The sequence below is a fragment of the Mchenga conophoros genome, linkage group LG19, assembly GCF_057382185.1.
Source record: "Mchenga conophoros isolate Kocher_MC1m ecotype Shallow Benthic linkage group LG19, M_conophoros_male_GT1.1, whole genome shotgun sequence".
Lineage (NCBI taxonomy): Eukaryota > Metazoa > Chordata > Actinopteri > Cichliformes > Cichlidae > Mchenga > Mchenga conophoros.
Genome location: NC_140544.1, coordinates 19,005,658 through 19,028,705, shown reverse-complemented (window position 1 = coordinate 19,028,705; position 23,048 = coordinate 19,005,658). Strand labels below are relative to the sequence as shown.

The window sequence follows — 23,048 nt, the reverse complement described above, 5'->3', positions numbered from 1 at the left end:
TTTTGAATTATTGACAGCAGTTTTCAGTGTACATCTTGACTGATTGTGCGGTAATAAGTTGGATATCTGAAACTAAAGAAAGGGATGTTTTGTAATTTGTGACTTCTTTTTTCTATATTAGTCTACTTGGATTTCTGTTATTGCAGTTCTGAGTAACAGACCACACAACCCACAGAGAATTTAGCATAATGTACAATTTTTCTTCTGAAAAAGGAAATCTATATTTGATGTAATTATTATTTTTTGAATGTCTTTGGCTGTTTCTCTTCTCAGGCGCAATTTCTCAAGACATAAAGAGGCAAAAGTAAAACACAAAGATTAAACCAACACATTCCTGCTGAACATACAATCCAGGGAACATTTGGGACCTATTTTCAGTTTTACAATTTGTAACTGAGCATTTAAAATAGAGCCACGACTTTGGATGATTAACTTGGTGTTACATGTTCGGTATTACATGTTCGGTGGGTACAGTGGGGGAGCATGATAATAACGCGTTTGGTTACAGCAAAGCGGGTCTTTTTCTTTTAGCGTTTGCTTGTGGGGAGCCTAGAACAAGCGAACATGCTGATTAACCCTTTTTTTATTACAGTCTGAAATTAGAGATGTTGAGTAAAATGTTCCCTCCTCTGCAGTTAGGGGGGGCTGTAATCGGGTTGGATGAGCTCCTGGTTAAAAGGCGCGGTAACGACGCGGAGGAGGTTTAACCAACGGGTCTTTCTCTTCTCCTCGTAGGCTGGGCGCACGGCAGAAAGAAAGAAATAGAGAGGGAGCGAGAGGTTTCCTCCCAGATAACTTTCCTCATATATCCAGGACACTGCACCGGTAGCATCTTCAGGTCAAAACTCGGAGAGAGAGAAACCAGCTGTCAGGTCTGCTGCGCGCTGCAAGGTCCGTCGGGTTGGAACTCCAAGAAAACATTATTAAACCCGCTGAACACGGTGAGGATCCAACATTATTTTACCTGACTTTACTTCAAGTTTTTAAAACTAACCTGTTCACGGTCACCGAGTCACCGATAGTGCTTTTGTAAATATCACTGAGGTACCATAGGAGGTAACATTTATTTTAATAGTATGTTTTATTAATATTATTATTATTATTATTATTATTTAATATGGAAATAGCACAAATAGGCTAAATTGTTATAATTTTCCCGGCTGATCAGGTGCCTGATGCAGAGATTCTTCACCCACAGTACAGAGGACACAAGACACTGCATGCCCTCGCTGACTGGCGAATAATTGTTAATTTGGTTGGATAAAAGCATGTAATCGCCCGAGGATAAAGGCTTTATGAGCCGGCACAATAAAAAGGGAGCGAGGCTGGAATCTCATAGGGAACTTCTAAATAGATCAGTGACCGATTATAGTCGGGATCAGTTTACAATCGCTGTTAAAACAACTAAGATTTATTAGCTTAAAACTTTAATCAATATTTGATTCTAGTGCTTTGTTTCAGGATGCATTAATATGTTGTAATACTTTTAATAAAGCTATAATATAATGATATGAAGTTTTTTTTATTAGATGTGTTTCTGTGGGGGTATTTCTGTGTTTCTATTTATTTTCGAAAGTGCTTAATTTGGCGAGTTTATTTCTAAATTATTGTTTTTGAACTAATATTTATAGCTGAACCCACCGAAACAAATGAAAGCAGAAATTCACGATTAATGTGGTTGTTGATGGGTGTAAAATGAATTCATTAAAAAAATAGTTAATTGTTATTAAGGGAAAAAAAATACAAACCAGCCTTGAAGCAACCCCCCCCCCCCCCCCCCCCCAAAAAAAAAACAATAAATAGAAATTATAAAAATGTCAATTAAACATTACAGGGTTTGGATAGATTTGTATTTTATTAACTATTTTATTAACTCATTCATGAAACCAGTTACCACTCCAGTAGTAAATGACATGACAAGTTTTATGTGGAGGTGCTGGTTTCATCATCAAGGACTGCTGCGGGTCCAGACAGAACAGCCTCAGATTAACCCCACCCAGGCCAATTACCGCATTAAGTTACTCAATTTTGTCCCTATGGCTCAGTAAGTGTTTGTGTATATATGTCTGAGACAGACTAGCTGACACCCTGTATTCTCTTCACTTGGGCACGGCCATCCTTTTTGCTTTGTTTTGTGTATTTGCTGTGAAGTAACTTTCCTTTCAGTTTGGTGGTCATGGCTAAGCGGTCAGGGGTAATTTGGCAGCTACAGACAACCCCCTTCTCACTCTCAGAGAGGCAGGAAACATGCAATTTGCCCTGGAAAAAACAAAACAAACAAACAGCCTCTCCACATGCAACAAAGGAAACATTTTAGCTCAGTTAAGCAATTAAGCAATGAGATAGCAGAGGGAAATGATAAGGCTGGCGCTTGAAGTGATGGACATCTGATAAAAAGTGTTTTTCCTAAAGAGGCTTTCTTCATGTCCGCATTCTTCCTGTCACTACATGCGCATTTTGGATTGTGAATGTCCAGTTTTAACAATAACTGGAACAACAAGTCATACATTTGGTGAATATTTTTTCAATAATCACTATTTGGACCAGTGGAAAACATATTAAACTTACTGTTATAGAGGACTAAGAAAAACAATGCATATCTAAAGATGAGCCAGTAAATGTTTTTGCATTTTGCCAGGAAAAAAACTTTGTAAAAGTCTGTCTGTAAAACTGTCAAAGTACCCAACACTGAAGTACGAGCAGTGCAGAAGCACCACAAACTGATTTATGTACTAGGAAATTTTAGGAAATGCTGCAAGGCAACAAAAATGATGTCTACTGAGTGTCAGCCGGCAGTGTTTTGCTTAGTCTTTTCCCCTCTTCCTTAGAGCTCTGTTCTGCTTGTGTTAACCCATTTGTTGTGCGCCTAATCAATTACTGTTTCTCTCTCACTCTTGGCTTGTTTTTGAAAAAGTTTGCTGCATGTGCAGTCATCTTTATTAGTCACAGTGACTAACTCTGGATGCCCTTTAATTCTTCTTTTTTTTCCAGGGAATAACGAGGATGCTCCTGCCTTTGGCAATCCTACAGCTGCTCCTGACTCCAGCTCTCACGGTAATTTCCCAGCTAATACAGAAAAACACTGAGAAAAAAAAGTAATTTTGTCAAATTCTGATGTCTAATTTTGCACCCAGGGGCCCAGTGTGGATTACTGGGACTCATGGGGTCCATATGGAGAATGCAGTCGGACTTGTGGCGGGGGTGTGACTGTGAGAACTAGGCGCTGTATTACTCACAGGTAAGTCTTCTGCACATTAACTTTATCCATTTTAATGCATCTTGATGTACATAAATACATGTATAAACTTATAACACACACACACACAGAGTTTTTTCCTGTTTGAATAAAGGTAATTGTCAGGTTCACGGGCACAGACTGTGTATTTTTATTGTGAAAGAATGCCTTGAAGTCACGAGGATGTCGGCTTGTCTTACTTCCAAAAACACACTGCAGGGAGGGGCCCTTTAATATTAAAAGGACGTCTCTGTGTTGTGTGTTGTCGGTTGTCTGCTGAAGAGGATCAGGTGGGAAGTGAACGTTTCGAGCTGCCATTTTTCTGCTTCAGTAGTGGTTTTAAAAGTCAACATTACATTTTAGGTTTCCTTTGCGGCACACGTGTTGTTACATTTAAGTAACACGTACAGTTTTTCTTTCGTTTTGGATTGGTTTTTAAAGCTTCTCCTCTCACATGTGACTAATATGTAAGCACGCTCCCAGCTTTTCCCGTAAATGTTGCAGTATTGCTGGGGGCCGTCTGGCATATTGCCATTTGGAAGAAGTACTCAGATCTTTTACAGAGATACAAATATGAGAAAATTGAAGTAAAGATACTATATTACACATAAAACTAGCATTCAAAATTCTACCTGGATATTGGGATTAAACTGGATGGATGGATAGCTGTAGATTTTATTGTTAACTTACTGGCTGAAGGATTTCAGGTGTGTGACAGACTGCTGTGGCAGCACTGACGGATCATTTCATTTTGAGACAAAGAAGTGAATGCTAGGTGAACTGGCGAGAGTAAATAAGCTATAGTTGAGAATGTAGGCAGGAATGATTGTCTGTCTCTCTGTGTTAGCCTTAGATTGGCAACCTGTCCAGGGTACACCCCCGCCTCTCTCCCCTGTGTCACTTCCCCGCTTTGTTTCCTGCATTTCCGCTCGTTTTCTCCAGTGTACCTTACAAAAATAGAGAAAAAAGTCAATCTTAATATAGCCACGCTATAAATAAAACTATCAAAGAGGCTTAAAACAAAAGTCTTCCTGTAAAGTAGATGACGGAGTATCTCAGCGGCCTATAATTTAGCTTAATATACTGAATACCTTTCTAAAAACAACAAGTCTTATTTTCTTTTGCGCAGAAATATTCCCACTAGACAGAACAAGTCTGTGAGGAGCTGTTTTTAACAGGTCTAAGTACTTTGTTTTACTTCATGTGTCATATCTTGTTGCATTTACCTGACCACAAGCTGTTAGATATGTTGTTTTTATCATACAGTGTTGATATAGCTGTTTGTGCAGCTTCTACATCTCTGTAGAAGCTTGATGGCAGTGTTTTGATGTCTGATGTCTCTTGATGCTTGTTTTCAACATGTTCGTGCAGTCAGCCAGTGAGTCAGAGCCTTATAGTGAGTCTGTAGCCCTTCTTTAGGAAAATGATGAATAATAGGGAAGAGGTCCTACCCATTGCCAGTCAGATGAACTCTGTCATATCTTGTCTGCCAGGCTTGCTGAATCACTCCTTTAAACACAGTGATTTGACAGCTCCCTCTGTGCTTTACAGGAACTCCCACGTCTCACCATACATTCATTTTAGTAAAAAAAAAAAAAAGTACACACATTCATAAGAAAAACAAGCATGATTGGGGTTGTCATTTTGTCAGTCGGGGCTATAATCAGTTTCAATTATGTGCAATCAATAATTTTGCATGAATAACTGCCACTTTTCCACATTTCTGTTTTGTATCATTTTAAACTGAAAGTAGTGTTTAATGCTGCCAATGTGCTGTTTTCCATTATTAAGTGAAAAGCCGTTGTTTTGACATGTTTTAGTTTCAGTTCAGGTGTGCTGACAGGAGCATGTCTTGTTTTACGGCTTAAGGCCAGGTACTTTTGAAGATGACTAAATCATGAATTATCAGCAGTGCTGGAATGGTGAGTGGCGAAACAGTCTGCTATCTCGCAGTTTACTGGCATGTGCACGGATGTCTGTGCAAAACTAGGGCTTAGCAATGTTGATGTTGAGGCTTCTGCTGTGCTGAGAGGTCATTTTTTTAACAGGTACAGATTAAAGAGGAATGTTGTTTAATGTCAGAGCTGAAACTTGTTATTTCTGCTTGTGCAGACAGTCTCTGCTGTATTTGCATACATTCATTGCACCTACTCATTAACTGTTTTTGTCTCGCAATGAGAAGCTGTCAAGTTTTTATGAAACTTTACTTGGGAAAGATGTGAGAAAGTTTGATGGGAAGTTAAGGGCAATGACTTTATACTGGATCGTCAGCCCATTTTCAATTCAATCCAATTTTATTTATATAGCGCCAAATCACAACAACAGTTGACTCAAGGCACTTTATATTGTAAGGCAGACCCTACAGTAATACATACAGAGAAATACCCAACAATCATATGACCCCCTATGAGCAAGCACTTTGGCGACAGTGGGAAGGAAAAACTCCCTTTTAATAGGAAGAAACCTCCAGCAGAACCAGGCTCAGGGAGGGGCGGTTGGGGTGAGAGAAGGAAGACAGGATTATTTGTGAACATCTTCTTTTAACAGAAAGTCTGTGATACAAATTTAAATGAAGTGGTCATTAAGAAACACAGAGCATCTAAAGCAGGGGTGCCCAATCCCGGTCCTCGAGAGCTACCGTCCTGCAGCTTTTAGATGCATCCTTGTTCCCACACACCCGAATCAAATGAATGGCTTGTTATCAGGCCTTTGCCAAACATGATGGCATGCTGAAGAGGTAATCAAACCATTTGATTCAGCTGTGTTGGAGTAGGGATGCATCTAAAAGCTGCAGGATAGTAGCTCTCGAGGACTGGGATTGGGCAGCCCTGATGCAACCCTAGATGCTTTAGATTCTAAAGCATCTAAAGAAATGTATCTATGATGTTGTGGAGTGTTTTTAAAGCATAAGGAGTAGTAGAAGCAAGGATAAAAGTCAGTCAGGAGGTCTTAGTCTCTTCTACTCTTGTGGAAATTGCTCTCACTATATCGGGCAGATCAGGGTTCATTCATAAAAGTATTACATGAAATGTCATGTTCATGTTTTATTTTATTTGCACTCAGGGAGGATGGAGGGCACAACTGTGTGGGACCAGACAAGTCATATCGGTCCTGCAACATCCAGGTGATCACATGTGAAACTAATTTGGTTTTAATGGTCAACCTTTTATTTTCATGTATACTTTTATATTTAGACCTCTAAATTTTTTTTATATATCAAAGGACTTTTTTTTAAACACGATAACTTGATAGCAATAATCACTATGATGCACTAAAACCTAAGGCAAATCAAAGTACAAAAGTGTGTTTCTTCCTTAAAGAAGACATTGTAAATATATTTTTTGAATTTGTATTAATTCAAAATACAATACAGTAGTTATTTTAGGATTACTGACCTCTTTCCTTTTTGCTGCATCTCCTTATTCAACTCAGGACTGTCCAGAGGGATCCAGAGATTTCCGCGAAGAGCAGTGCTCCCAGTTTGATGGGACAGATTTCCACGGGAAACGCTACAAATGGCTTCCATATTACGGAGGTCAGAAACAAAAACAAAGCTGAGAGTTTGCTTTGACAGGCCATATTATGTATACTATTGACTGAATTTTCTTGTGACATTTGCCAAGCACCGGCTATTTGTGAGCATTTGTATTTCTAAGTTCTTTAAATTGTTAAAATTAGCCTTATTTCTGTGATAGCTGAGAACCCCTGTGAGCTGAACTGCATGCCAAGAGGGGAAAACTTTTTCTACCGCCACCGCAGAGCCGTGATTGATGCTACGCCCTGTCACCCAGGGCGGACGGATATCTGTGTGGATGGAGTGTGCAGGGTAGGATGCCCCGCCAAATATTGCGCACACACTTGCACACACACAAAGAAATTAATATCTGACAGGTGACGAAAACAGAGAGGGTAGGAAGGAGGTTTGTGACATCTAAATGTAATTCTATGTTTTCCAACTTGTCCTGAAAATGTCCTGAAACCGTAACTTTTTATTACTCCATACTTCTTGAGAAAGAGTATTAATAATTCTAATAATAAGTATTCTTTTCTGTCTGTTATAGGTTATGTAACGGGAAATTTATTGTATTATTTTAAGTGGTAAACTTTCCAAATATGAGTGTACTGTAAGTTCTTTAGTCTCAACATGCTCCTGTTGGCTTCTCCTCAGCACTTACCCCCAGGGCAATCCCTGCTGACATTTTTACCCCGGTTATACCTGACACGAACGTGTGATTTGTATCTGGGGTTTCTATGTGGACAAGAAAACACGTGTTAAAGCAATTTATAATTGCACATAACACAGTTATATGCAGTAGTAATAGCTACATGCAGTGGTTAACGCACAAAAACACACAAAAGATCCCTGGTTTGAGAGCCAGCCTCAATGGGGAGCAAGCTAGTCTACTCCTAGCTAGTCTACTCCAAGCCTGGATAAATGGGAGGGTGGTGTCAAATAAAATATGAAAATCCATCCGCTGTAGTGACCTCTTGGGAAACAAGGAGACAGCTAAAAGTACTCCTTGAACTAATGTACTAAATGTAATGTACTAAAAGTACATTACCTTATACTTGCATGCAGAATACGTAGTGTCCAGCAGAGGTCAAAATCTATTTGGGAAAACATGATTGATAAAAATATATTGGTTGCAATTTAATAAATGTGTGCATGAACATTTCAATGATAAAGTTAACTAAGTTGCAAGGCACATATTTTGTAGTTCTGCTCTCTGCCCTGCAGGTGGCAGCTCAAATACCATACAGTATGTATAACATATGCAATTTGGTGTTTACCACACACTAAAGGAATGTGAAGAGCTGTAGAGGTCTTATTTAAAAAATGCAACACATAGCCTGATATGAGTTGCCAGTTAGGTCTAATGATTTGATTAGTCTGCCCATCCATGATTTGGGGTTTGCTTATGCAGCATCACTTCGTTAATCAGACAGGACACAATCAGTGGAGCTGAGCAGCAGGATGAAAGATTAGCTTCAGTCTGTATAACATCAAACACTTCTGCTCTTGTTCTTTTCTCATGCAATTATTGCTGCAACTTTTTCCTCATGAGTAAACCTCGTCAATTTAACCTCTGACTTCATGTCTCTATCACCTTCCCTGAAGGGAACAGCTGTCCCAAATCCACTCTTTTCTCGGGTCTTTATTTATTTATTTTCAATTATTTCACCTCCAACCATGTTTTTCTTCAAACTACACGTTTCACAGAAATAATGTTTTAGCACATATATTCTCGGGAGATGATTTCTAATCTCTCTCTATTATAGTGGAGTCGTGACTTTGACAGTTGTCATACAAAGACAGGAATTTTACAAGATGAACACATCTGATTTTTATTAAGATCAAGATTTAAAGTTTTTAAATGATGTTATTTGTGCTTGTTTATATCTGCAGAAGACAACCTAAATGACACAGAATACAGGTTGAGGTGAACTGTGGTTTTCATCTTCTTTTTTGATCATTTTTTCCCAACTTTTCCTTTCATCAGCGTATGGGCTGCGACAACATGCTGGAGTCTCCTCAGCAGGAGGACCCCTGTCTGCAGTGCGGGGGTAACGGCCAGTCCTGCTACCGTGTCAAGAACAGCTTCACTGCCCGCGACCTGCCAACCGGTATGATTCATATTATAATTTGGTCACGCTTACTCCCAAATGATATGCCAAATGATATATGTACCCAACATGTACCTGATAAATGTCATAAATCATCATCATCTAAATATGTGTCATTTAAATCCTCTCCTGAAATTTAAACCCCAGATTCTTCTTTTTTGCCACTTTTATTTCAGGCTACAACCAGATGTTCATCATCCCCGTTGGAGCCACCACCATCAGCATCAGAGAGACACATGCCACACGTAACTACCTCGGTAAGTGTGTGTCAGACCTTTTAGAAAACACACTACAAGATAATCAAAATAATTGACATTTACAACTTCTTTACAGCTATCAAGAATCTACGTGGAGAGTACTATCTCAATGGCCACTGGGTAATTGAGTTTTCCAGAGCCACACCTATTGGCGGCACCATGCTGTACTACCAGAGAGGAGCTGAGGGCGACAGTGTCCCTGAAACCATCATCGGCCGTGGCCCCACCACTGAACCACTTGTTGTTGAGGTAAAAAACAAATGACCATTCATGATCAAATAGACTTCACAGGGTTATAAATATGAAATTGTAGAATGCACTCCACACACACAATGGTTGTGCTCACAGGTGTCAAGTTTGTTTTGGTTCTTATACAACGACCCACGGTCTGGTCTGCACTGGTCTCAGCTTTCCATCCTCCCCTCTTTCGTCTCCTCCCTCACTAAAAGGGGAAAAAGACTGTCATCAGTCCAAATGCCACCAGCTGTGTTCTCACCTGCCTCGCTGGCACCGCCCCGTTGAGCTCCCTCCCCTGCAGCTGAGCCAGGGACCACACCTCCGCCACAGAAATATATGAGAAACATTTCCAGAAAAGAGAAACATTTAGTTTCTTCATGCCATAAGTGTTTGTTTAAAATTGTAAACTTAAGGTAGCGTTTTGGATGTGTGGATAAAAGTAGGAGTTAAAATTAACCCTGTCCCCTCAGCTGATCAGCCAGGAGCCCAATCAGGGAGTGGAATATGAATACTACCTTCCAAATGGACGCTCCAGAGAGGGCTACTACTGGAGCTATGGATCCTGGTCTGCTTGCAGCAAAGAGTGTGGATCAGGTTAGACTGCAACTTTTATTTGTTGCCAGCATAATTTAATTTAAAATGTTTTAAACATCCTTGTTTTTGGACAGTATAATAGCTCCATACCTTCCTTTATCAGGCTACCAGTCTCGTTTGGTCTTCTGTTCAATCGACAATGAGGCCTATCCTGACTATCTCTGTGCTTCTCTGCCGAGGCCACAGAGCAACCGTACATGCAACCCTCAACCATGCCCACAAATCCGCAGGTAAGTAATGCTTAAACTTCTCAAATGAAATGTGTTATTTCAGTAAATGCAAGCTAAATTTTAGACGTTTCCAGAGTTTACTTTGCTCCACTCTGAATGAATGAATTTAAAGAGTACCATAAATAACTCCCAGAGCAGTATTTTGACTGTTGTTGGTATGTTATGCCTGTCTGAAAGGATGGCGTACCTGTATCCACCACAGTTGTTGAGATCCTCAAAGAGGCCTAGAGCCTCTGTGTTCAGGTAACCCATGTTCAGCGCTCGTAGAGGAGTTTTAGGTGTCTGCAAACACCGGGGGAAGATCTAAATAATTAAACACTTTCACTTATTTCCTTGAAAAGATTCTTTTATTAGCTCTCTTAGATCATTTCCATACTTTCTGTCAAACAAACACTTTTACAACGAATCATTTTTGGCTACTTGTCCCTAAAATTGGGCTGAAAATATCAAAAATGACCAGAAATGTTGATTGAAAGCACGATCTCTCCCCCTTTAGAAGTGTTTGACTCTAGTCAAGTCCGTCTTTAGTGCCAAGTCTGTTCTGTCCATGTGAGATAAGGATGAAGGCATGGGGCAACTGTCAAGCTCAGAGATCTCTTTTCAACCTTTTAATGACCCTCATTTACCTTAGACAACATCCAGCACTTTGTAAAGTGAGTGATGGATGATTGGATGTAGCATTTTCCCCCCCAAAGAGCCAACTCTTCTTCTTCTTTAACCTTTAAGCTGTGGCACCTGTGTCTGATTCCTGAGCTGGGCTGCTGCCTGATCTCTTCAGCAAACTGTAAAGCTCTCTGTTCCTGTGCAATATTGTAGCCAATGTGTTGTGAGGCGCTTAGAGGTTAAAGATCGTCATGCCGTGGGTGTTGGGGATTGTGTACTTTTCAGGCTGGGACACGGCAGTAGTGCTAAGTAGTAAATAGTCGCTTTAGTCTATGACTTTCTGGTATTTCCTGCTTTCTTTTCTTTCATGCTGCTGCAGCTTAGAAACCTGAGATGTTTATGTAGCTCAAGTGACTCTAACTGCACCCTCAGTATCCATTAAAGTTAACACCTAAAGCCAGAATCAGTAGATGCTTAATTTGCGGAGATGCGAGGAATTAAATGCCGTTTATTGCTGCTTTCACTTCTGCCTATGCTTCTAGCAGCCCCATTAGTGCCGGTTCTAAGCTATTATAGTGAGAAAAACACTGTCTGAGGTTCATCTGGGATCAGCTGGTGTCTCGATGTCTGTCTCTAAAAGTGTTGTTATCAGTGTGTATGTGTCCAGGGGTTTAGTAGTTTTTCTAGCTGCATGTGAGAGGCTTTGTTCAAACAGCAGCGCAGCCTTTTAAAGGCATCCGGAGGTTTCATTCCAAACAGCGATTTGCATCAAATATGAAATAATTATTGAATTTGTCAGTCAAAAAAAAAAAATGCTGATATGTTAACACAAATAGGTTTAGCATGTAGGTCATAGGTCAAGTTATTCTGCTCATTTTAAAAAAAAAAAAGTAAAATAAATGTCTTTGTATTTCTCACTGCTGAAAATTATAACGCTTCTTTCCCGTATTAGTTTATCCATGCATCCAGCCAAAAATAACATTTAAAATATATACATAATCTACTAAAGATTTTATGGAAGACTATGTCCCAGGTCAGGTACTGACGAAGAAATGTTTATGTTATAGTTAAAGTAAAATGTAAAAAACCGGCTCTGAAGAGCAGTGAAGTCAAACTGGACAGTATTTGTTCAACTCATTTGTTTTTCCTGATTTTGGAACGAAACTCTTCCCATCACTCCTCTTGGCTGAAGCTGTGTATGCTGTATGGTCAGCTGTACAGTGTCTATATCGGCAGCAAAGAGACTGACTCCTGTTTCTTGTCTTTTGGTGGTTTTCTCAGCTGGCAAACTGGGGAGTGGAACGCCTGCTCAGTTACCTGTGGTGGAGGCTCTCAGGTGCGCAGTGTGCAGTGTGTTTCCAATGATGTCTCGGGACCCCGCGTGGTGGAGGATGCCATTTGTGCCGCTTACGCTGACGCTCCTCCTTCTCTGCAGACCTGCAACATGCAGAAATGTGCTGAGTACCATGTGACTGGATGGAGTGCGGTGAGCAAACTGTAGAACTCTATTTAAATCCTGGTAAAAGACTTTACAAATAAGTTAAATAAAGAAAAAATACAACCAGCACACAGTAAAAATGTGGGCTCTCTCTTCTACATGTTATGTAGAAGAGATGGAAAAGATATCAAGAAAGTAGAACTTTAAGAGCATTCATATTTATCAAGAGAATTTCTGACAGTTTCTGGCTATTGTGTCGATTACTTTGGAAAAAATAGGCTGCATACTTAAAAGCCTCTGGCCTCTGACTCTGGGAACAAATGTAATATATTGTGAGAGTGAAGATGGTATTAATTGCAGTCCCTAAACCAGCCTAAACATTTATCCATAAATAATATGTTAATCCAACTAACTACAAGGCAGAGAAGCTGTTTTTTGCTTTACTGAGCTATAATAAACACTGGTATCTAATCTACACTCTGTTAGAGTAATTTGTTTCTAGAAAAAAGTGGCTTACCTCAACTCAGTTCACTTCAGTTTTTTAATATAGCACCAAATCACCAAAACACAGACCTCAAAGCACTCTCTACTGTAAGATGCCATAGTATTCTGGAAACAGCCCTCTATGAGCAAACCTTGGCGATGGTGGGAAGCAAATACTCCCTCTTCACAGGAAGAAACCTCAGATCAGATCGAAAGTCCTAAATGTAAAATTACATGATAAGCACATTTGACTATAAGGTTAAAATGCCACACAAACATGTAAGGTTGGGTTATATTTAAAAATTTTCATCTTTCTTGGGTCTTTATAAAAAAGTGTAATCGATGCACTTGATATATAATCCTTGTGTTTGCAGTGCTCAGTGACCTGTGGTTCAGGTCAGCAGACCAGAGAAGTGACCTGTATGGGTTCAGATGGTACGAGGCTGGATGAAACATCTTGCAGTGCTTTGCTACGCCCGGCCGCTGTCCAACGATGTGAGATGGCCCCCTGCCCCCAACAGATCAGCTGGCACGTAGGAGATTGGGGACTGGTAAACCTGATGCACACATGCAACCAAACAAGGACTCATAAATGTAGTTATAGCAGCTGTATGGGTGAAAAACTCTCTCCATTTTCCTGCAGTGCTCTAAGAGTTGTGGATCTGGCTCACGAGAGCGCCAGGTGATCTGCTCTGATCAGGAGAGGAACCTGTACCCTGTGGACCAGTGTAACACCCAGCCCAAACCACTCACAGTGGAGCGCTGCAACACCCAGCCCTGTTACAGCCCACAGGGTGAGCAAATGCTAACTAAGCAAATAAACAATGCACCTGTTTTTATTTTATTTCTCAAGTTAAGTTGTTAAATTTCCATTTACTTAATAGACTGCAATCTAAAAATACAATGTGCAAAATTAAATTTAACATTTTGTGACTGCTGCCAGTCTTCAGTTAAGTTGCATGCTTACACTGTTCTGCGTTTGTTTTATCCACACTTTGTGCAGTCGTCCCCAGCATTCAGGACCCACGGGGACATGACAGCACTCAGATTGGCTTCCAGCCTTATGTGCCAGATCACGCAACAGGTTAGACTCTACCTCTCAAAGGCATCTCATAATCACATCAGCATTGAAAATAAGCTAGTACGTAAGCATTTTTAGCTACGTAGTTACTCAGAAAGTAAACAAAAAACCACTGAAAAAGCTCAATGTGACATCACCAAGGTAACATCTTGTCAGCCAGTTATTAACAATTAAAACTACCAAAACATACAATATTCTTATTATGGTTGGAGCATTAAAAGTTAATTGTAGGTGTGATTGCCCTGCTGTTGCTCAGCATCCCCTCTTCTCTGCTGATATAACTTCTGTCACTTTGTCCCCAGCAACCCCTCCACCCCCCTTCATCCCCATTCAGCCTGTCCCAGCACTAATTATCTGGGCCTGATTGACATGTTTTTATGGTTCCATGGTCATTGTTGGCCTGATTAAAATATTTCTGAAGCACTGAAGTGTGCTAGTGCTGGCAGTGGCGTTTCTGGCATGTTCAGCATCATGTGCTATCCCAGTGGTCAGGAATTTTAAGTTTGATGCCACTACTTGAAATTTTATTTGCTTCATTCCAAAAAAGGCAGTTTTCTTTGTGAAATTATTTGTTTATTTTCCTTCAGATTGTTACGTCAGATTGCTGATCATCATTTCTTTTATAATTTCCTCTGCTTTGTTAGCCCATAAACAAAAGGAGTATGGACTTTTTTTGTTTTTCTTCAGCATCCTGTACAGACTCACTGTGTGGTCTCAAACACAATGACAGACTCTATTGTTTATTCAACCGATGTGTGAACGTCCCTATTGCTTGTACGGTGTTGTCTTGTGAACCATGGTGAACTATGGGGTCTGTTTTGCATGTACAATGCGTGAATTCACCACTCACTTGGCTTTGCCTGTAGCCCGCAGGCCTGAGACAAGAGATCCAACCCAGACGAATACAGTCTACGACCCTCACAGCTCCGCCCCGGCTCTCCACTGCAGCCAGTCTTATTATGGCTGCTGCTCAGATGGGCATACTTCAGCCAGAGGCCCCCAGGGTCTGGGTTGCCCATCAGCTCCAGCTCCCTCTCCTGTCCCAACATCCTGCATTCAGACCAGGTATACACCTGCACTCTGTTATTGCACTGCAGTTGAGGTCATATGCAGAGCCTTTTTTTTTTTTTTTTTTTTTTTTTTTTTTTTAAAGGTCGCTGACTTGGTTACTAACCAGGGGACTATGTGGCATTATACATGACCAGAAGCTCAAACTTTTAATACCAACTGTTCTTGCTCTCTTCCTGTTCTGTGTGTCAGTTATGGCTGCTGTGAAGATGGTGTGACGGCTGCTCAGGGCCCCAATAAGGAAGGCTGTGCGGCGTATGTGAACCCTGCACCAACTGTAAGCAAAAGCACACAAAAGTCTGAATGAATCAAACATTAGTCAAATGTCAGTCAAATTCTTTAAAGAATGAGAAAATATTGCCTTATTTCATGTGTTATGCCTTTTCAGGTTACACCTTCTCTCCCTACTGAGAATGCAGTAGAATGCCGCACCACCACCTATGGCTGCTGCTATGACCGCACCACACCTGCAGGAGGACCCAATGGGGAGGGCTGCCCCAATCCTCCTAATTATAGTAAGTTTTCTAAACTCAATGAAGAGAAATCTTTTTTTATTTTTATATTATTTCCAGTTAAGATATAATTTTGTGCTGTTGGTTACTGAGATGCTCCAATTTAGAGGTCACTCTAACAGTCGCTTTTATCCAGTTGATCTAGATCACCTGCATCTCATGGGCATGATTGATATATTGGCCATGATGGTGTTGTAGCAATTGGCAGTTATAATATGAGAAGAAATAATCAGACAGAGAAACAAAAAATGGTATGCAGCAGAGGACACTTACTGAGTGCAAAACATGGGAGTTGTTTTTCATGTTTACTCCTCAGGCCCCATAGTGCTGTAGTAAGAAAACTGACTATAAACAAATATGTGACTGCAGTAAACTGTAACATTTTAGTAGTAATACTGAACACAAACATTCAAATTATACTTGATAAAAATACTATAATATTGTTTTTCCTCTGTATTTGCACAATACATCTATGCAAGACAGCCCTGTTTGAGAAAATGCTTGACAATGACAAACAGCTGATCTGCATTGTGTTGTCTTTGTGCAGTTGAGCGATCAATCTGCTCCCTGCCCCGTGCTGCTGGCTCCTGCAGCAGTTGGGTGTCCCGGTACCATTTCGATGTCATCTCCTCTAAATGTGTGCACTTCTGGTATGGAGGATGCCACGGCAACAGCAATAACTTCATGACCCTAGCAGAGTGCAAACGGACATGTCCACGACCTGCACCCAGCCGGCAGGCCCCGCAGCCTGCAGCTCCCTCTGGAGAGTCTACAAGAACCGCAGCTGGAGAACACAGCACGACTGGAGCAGAGACCTCAGCTGGAAGAGGATCTACAACGGATGGGCGGTCACGCAACATGGGGAGGATTTTCATAGTCCAGCGTGGCTCGACCAGCAGCACCAGCAGACAGGCTACAAGCGCAGCCACTAATGCCCACAGAGGTAGAGTCTACCTGCGGGTACGCCGGCCTTCACATGGCACAGCTGCACAGCACACCGGCCCAGCTGCGAGGTAAGACCCCAAAGACCCAGGGAGAGCAGTGAAAAGCTAACCCTACCCGATCCAACCCCACTACTACCACTACTGGCCTCGTAATGCTGTTCAGAGCCTTCTAATTCATGTTGAAGGAGCCCCAGTTCACTCTACCCTGCAGGGCCAAAGAGTGGGCTATAGGAGATGGAAACGCAATCAAAAGACAAATCATGTGCCTCATTCACCCATCCTGGAAATATGACGGTGGAGCTGAAGCAACCAAAAATCATATATAAGCAAATTATATTTTATGCAATCCAAATTTTTTTTAAAACTTTCTTTAGTAAAGTCTATCAGGGAACAAAACAGAGAACATAGCTTACTTAGTCTTACCCTCCATGTGGTTAAGCTCTCTTTCTGACACAGCAGATGGAGGGTGTGTCATTTGCCTGTAACATCTGGTGTAACAAAGCACACCTCTGACCACACCCAACCTCACCCACAAGTAAATCAGGCTGTGTGCTTTCCAGCCTGGTGTTGAGTTTCAACAACCTTTCCCATTTTTCCTGGATTTTGTTCAACAAAATACTTAATGTACTGTGCTTCTGTGTAACATGCCGTCTTTGTAGACTCTTTCGATGCTCATATAATCTAAACTCTTGCTTTAAAATGAAGCCACAGCTCTTTCCAGCTCCACAGACCTTCACTCTCACACCTGCTTATGTCGCAACACCTCATTTCTTCCTTTAACCTCAACCAAATCAAGAAGAAGTCACCAGACCTCACACACCTTATATGGACATCAACGCTGTTTAATGCTTCTGGGACTCACTGCTCTCTGTCAGTCATTATTGTTGGTGCTTATTTGTGCATGCTACCTCTCTGTGTCAGTAACCACCAATCACGTCTGTGCTTTGGTGTCTTCACCTAAATGTCATGAAATCAAACTAATAAAAATTCTGCTGTGATAATTCAGTCATCCTATGTGTGTGGTCCCTAAATCTCTCTTTCTTGTTTAGATGGTTTTAGATTTCTTTAGTGGTGTTTGGGTATTTTACATGAAAGGTGTCCTTGTCTCTTTTGTATGTTCGTAGTATTTTGTATTTGGGTTTTTTTGCACTTTTTGTCTCGTCACTTTTTGGGCTGCATGTGGATTTCTCTTCTCTGAGCTTTATCTGACAAACTCCTAAAGCCAGGTTGTGGGCGCTCTTTATGCTTGCTTTGGTAGCTGCTGATAAAAGTACCAACAGTGGAGCATAAAGTGACTTTTTTTTTTTCTCTTCCAAATGTCTCTTCCTTTGTCCTTTTTCCTTTCACATTTCCTTTTTCCTGTTCTCTTCTCCTTTGTTTTCCTTCTGTTTCCTTTCCTTTTATCACTCCCTATTCTTCAGCTTGACTCTGGGGGGAGTAACGATTGATAAGACCGACCCATCCACAGTCGAGGCTTTAGTTGGCCAAACAGTTGTGCTGCCCTGCCGAGTCAGCCCTCCACCTTCCTCCACCGTTGTCGTGGAGTGGAGGAGGGATGGTATACCTCTATCAACTCACAGGTATGTAGAGAAACGTACTCGGTGACTTAATTTACATTAAAGTTGTTTTTCCTGTTGCTATTTTTATTTATATCTATATTTTTAATTACATTTAGGCATCACCAACAGCCCAATGGCTCTCTGTTAGTAGGTCCTGTCTCTAAGCTGGACTCTGGCTGGTTCCTGTGTGTGGCCACTCGAGAACGAGAGAGAGACCACCGCTACATTTACCTGGCTGTCTCAGGTAATTACATTTCAGCCACAACCTCTATGGTCAAAACAAGACTGGTAGGTTCACTTGCAGATAATTATATCTGAAGTTAAGTAAGTTAAGATACAAAGTAGTGGAAGAATTTGGAAAACATTACTATGACAGTCCAAACAAACTGATATATGGGACATGATCTGAATTACATATTCTTATAGTTGATGTCAACAGAGTGACTTTTGCTGACAAAGGGGAAATGGCATATTTTGGTAGAGGCTCAGAGTGATAAAGATCTTTTAATCGATCAATTCAAGCCTGGGAAAAGTAAAATCTACCTGAAGAAATGTTTCAAAATTCCTATAGAGGGGTCTCAGATGGTCTCAATTGAGAATCTGTGTGAAATTACATCCTATATATACTATAGAGTCTGTGTGAATGTAACATTTTGCTTCAATAAAAAGAGAAAAGTTGTAAAAATTTGCGCCTGATTGTAAAGGGGTCAGTTGGGAGGCTGATTTTTTTTTTCATGGAATGACGTTCTCACACCCTGATATACAGTCGGCTGGATTCGGTCAAACTGCTAATTTGACCGACTTTGACCCCAATTAGTCTGTCACATGAACATGTAGAAAGTTTGGGGTAAAGCTCTGATGTCATAGGTTGTGTCAGAACATGCTGATCTTGCAAAGTCACTTGGTGTTTATGCAATGACATTGTGCAAGTGCTCACTCTGTGTGTTGAATTGTTTGCGAGCATTCATATGTGCTTGTGTTTGTGTATTCGGCCACAGAGGGACCATCTTCTACCTCGCTTCCCAGAGACGGTCCATTTGCAAGGTGAGAAGAATATCTGTGGATCTGTGCACCTGAAGATGGTTATTTACGGTTTCTGGAGATATTAAGAGCTCAGGCACATGGAAACCTCAGTATTCTGATTTATTTCTAACAGTATAAATGAATCACTTCACATTGTCTTTGCTTCCCTGTAATTTCTGTCAGGTTCAGTATTGAGCGCTCAAGCTCAGCCCAGGTGGAAATGCGAGCAGGACAAACTGCCAGACTGCCCTGCACTGTTGTCCCCTCCTCAGCTCGGCAGTCTGTCAGCATTGGGTGGACTAAAGATGGACAGATAATCAGTGATCCCAGGTAATAATTGAAGACATTCAGAAATTTATGAACCCTTTATTAAAAACATTGCTAGCAGTGAAAGTTCTTTGATTTTTATCCATGGTTCTTACTTTTTGAGATCTATTACCGCTGTGATGTCAGTTAGCATAGCTCAGTTATTTAGTCCACTTTATATATAAATCTGATTCAAGCTGAACTTTGGAGTCTAAAGAATATAACCTGATCTGTCTTTATCCATTTGAGATTGTTTTATTATCCAAGAGATGCAGACACTGTTAAAGCCGGCTTGGTATAAATTGCCCTGGTTTGCCTGTTAGGGTCTCGGTACTTTATCATTTTAAACCATAAAGATGAGTCATTTACGAAGAAGTCGGTGTAAACTGAGGTCCTGTCTGATGGCTGTGCTGCAGGTTTACTCAGCATTCAGATGGCACCCTCATCATCAGCCCTCTGAAGTCTGATGACTCCGGTGTCTACACATGTACAGCCTCCAACCAGCAGCAGCTGGAGCAGCGACAGCTGCAGCTCAGAGTCCAGCGTGAGTTTTATTCATAGCCTCATCATTTTTTTTTTTTAAACATGTACTGTTTGGATGCTTGTGTGCAATAGATAGATAGCTTATCAAACTCAGAAGGGAAATTATGATTGTAAGACTGAAACCTGATGCTGCAGTTTCAGATAATCACCAGCAGAGATCAGTAAATGTCACTGACTGCCTGATTCTCTCTCTGCTTGCACTGTTCAAATACAATGAACAGCGCTGAAATAGTGTATGAGTGTGTGGTAATAGACATGAACTGTAGTAGAAATCTCATAGAAATATAGTAAAAACTAAATTATTATTATTTTATTATATAAAACCAAAGATATTTTAAATCTAACACGTACTGTAAACAGATTGTTTCCTTTCATTTCAATGCATTACTGACTGTATGGGAACACCAAATAAACACTAATCCAGTTCATATGATCCAGACCATGAACATATTATTTCTGAATTTACATTCCTAAGATTTTACAGCTGAGTTGATCACATGATAAATAAATCTATTTCTCTGTCAGACCAATAAACATGTGGAATAAGTGTTATGAGGAAGTAAGGCTGTGTAGTTTATTTAAAAACAACAATTATACATCAGATAGTAAACAAATATAAAACTGGAGTGTGATTATTATTGCTTATGAAACATTGTTGTTAATATTTTTTTTTTTTTTTTTTTTTTTTGGGTCTTTCAGTTTACAATATGCATTGGGTGTAATAAGATAAAGCTAAGCAGTTTTTTCTGTTTAATTTAAGTAACTGTTGACCAATTTTATTTTGGGGTGTTTTTGTTATTGCCTTTTTATAAAAAAACAAAACAAAAAACTTTACCCATAGGGCAAGACCCAGGATTAAACGGTAAAAACTTATTGTAAGAAAAAAGTGACATTAATGATCTTTTCTCTTGGTTTCTTTGTCCAGCTGATCTGAAAATCACAACAGCTCCCAATAACATCCAAGTGTCAGAAGGCAGCACGGGCATGCTTCCCTGTGTGGTGTCAGGAGACAACGTCAATATAGGCTGGTCAAGGTGAAAAATGACATTGTTATTACTTTATTAGACATCATTAAGAATAAGTGGAAGAGATGCATGAAACATCTGTTAAACTGTCTGATTTTTAGGTTATATAGCATTCAAAAAGAATCCCCAATAAAAGTAAAAATGACCCAAAAATACACCCTATAACTTTAACGACTTAAATGTTAAATAAGGTGATATGTCTACAAAAAAATATATAAATCCAGTTCTTGTTGTCATCAACACTGACATTATTTACTTATTATTACTATTACTTACTTATTTATTTCATGGCCCTAAAATCCAGAAATAAAGCCATGAGTTGTATTTCTGTTACTTGCAGTTACAGAGCATGCATGCATTAATATACGCGTTAAAAAGAGTGAACTGATTTTTAATTTAAGTGCCTATTGAATGCATTTAAATAATGTACCTAAACCTTTCCTGTTGCTCTCTTTAAATACAGAAATGGTGTACCGGTGCGTCCAGATGGGCGCAACATCCTCTTGTCTTCTGACGGCAGCCTGATCCTTAATAATGTCAAGCCTTCTGATCAGGGCACGTACACCTGCAACGCTTACACCGGCATTTACTCTGTGAGCGCCACAGCTGAAGTAAAGGTCATTAAAGAAACACAGCAAGGTGAGAACGCTAAATCAGCTCAGACCTGTTATCTGCACTGCAGAGGGAAAGTAGAAAAACTGAACTTGGAACTGACTTATTTATTCGCCACGATGTCATCATGTATTTATTTATTTATTTATTTATTTATTTATTTATTTTTAGCTTGAGTTTAAACAATGATTTTGCTTTAACCCTTTAAAGTCAAGTGTATCATATTTTATATGTGAGTGACTTTGAGTTCTTTAGATTTCTAAATCACCAGTGTGAGTTTTCCTCCTGAAAAAAACAACATAAACTGCACGGTACATTTTTAAGAAATCAATTGCAGAAAAATTACTGAATATTATCTACATTTTAACAGATTAAAATGATTTAAATTAATTTGATATATGCAAATTAATATTTAATAAACTTGTATTTCATCATAAGCACTCCATTTAAAAAAGAAATTGAATTTTCTGGCAAATATTTCATGGCTCAGGCTTTAAATTTTAATGTTGTGGGTTTTTTAATTTTTTTTTCTTTTTTTCTTTTTTTTTTTTTTTAAACCCTATCTACTGTGCCGTTGCAGGCGCTGACCTCCCGCCAGAATGTTTGGACCAGCCTGAGCTTGCCAACTGTGAGCTGATAGTTTACGCCCGACTTTGCTCCAACTCATACTACTCCAGTTTCTGCTGTGCCAGCTGCACCAGGCATTCGCAGAAGAAACGACAGGTTTGGTCGACCAGGTTAAAGCCACAGAGGGTGTAAAAACTATGTGATGTGTGGTGGTGGACACTGGGGTGGGATCTGAATTCCCATTTAGATTCTAAAAAACTCGAGCTGTCGACTACGAGCTGCTGCATTTGCCAAAAGGACTCAAAAAACCCTGAGCAGATTGTACAGAAATGTCTTTGAATATTGCAATCTTAAAAAAGGGACGGATCACTGTAGATGCACAGTAGTTAAAGCTACAAAGTAAGTGGTGTTCAGGGAATCTTATGGAACGATAAAAGATGGGCCTTAAAATAGAACGTAAACCTGTAAAGTCTGAATGTGATGAGACGATGAACTCGTTCTTACTCTGCCACACCTTTTAAAATGAGTTATGCTCTCACTTGATCTATATATTCTCTGTTTTTTGAGAATCGTGATGATAATAACTCTTATATATGTTATTAAAAAAGCTGAAATGACTTTTTTCATGCCAGTAAATCACTGATACAAGGCTGCACTCATTGCTGCTTCTGTATCATATAATGAAACTCTGCAAGACTTTTCCACTATTTTTTTATTTCTATGTAATTATTTGACAATAAAGGTCATATTTTGATAAAAACTTTGGTTGACTTCAATGACTGTACGTTATACACGTGTGCTGAATTGTTCCAGTTTCTACCACAAGGTGTCGCCCAAGATGAGAACCACAGTTTCTCATTCACTTGATGGAAACTGAATATGAACATAACTGAACCTTCACTGGAAAATAATTCAGTGACATCTCTAAATTTATTAGAGATGTTTTTCCACTGCATATTGCAGTATCTATTCCAACCGTCAAGTCAAGCAATGTCTAACAGTAAGAATAAACATTTGTAACATCTCTCAGCAATCAGCTTTTTTTGCTCTTGTGTTGTTTTCATAAACATAATTTAACCACTTACATTCTAGCTTTAAGATGGATT

The 23,048-nt window shown here is 39.9% G+C and overlaps 1 protein-coding gene across 1 annotated transcript; it reads left to right on the top strand.

The window, feature by feature from the left end:
• The first annotated feature begins 700 nt into the window (after window positions 1–700).
• Window positions 701–22,787, top strand: paplna (papilin a, proteoglycan-like sulfated glycoprotein). The gene is given in 28 exon segments (XM_085257446.1): window positions 701–941; window positions 2,992–3,054; window positions 3,135–3,238; window positions 6,299–6,359; window positions 6,668–6,770; window positions 6,931–7,061; window positions 8,737–8,860; window positions 9,037–9,117; window positions 9,194–9,366; window positions 9,825–9,948; window positions 10,052–10,178; window positions 12,063–12,267; window positions 13,077–13,253; window positions 13,346–13,496; window positions 13,706–13,786; window positions 14,650–14,848; window positions 15,044–15,128; window positions 15,240–15,366; window positions 15,911–16,376; window positions 17,729–17,887; window positions 17,983–18,110; window positions 18,865–18,910; window positions 19,073–19,219; window positions 19,612–19,739; window positions 20,664–20,772; window positions 21,227–21,402; window positions 21,956–22,086; window positions 22,088–22,787. Coding segments are annotated over 27 exon segments (3,624 nt in total). The 5' UTR covers window positions 701–941; window positions 2,992–3,003; the 3' UTR covers window positions 22,118–22,787.
• The last annotated feature ends 261 nt before the right edge of the window (window positions 22,788–23,048 follow it).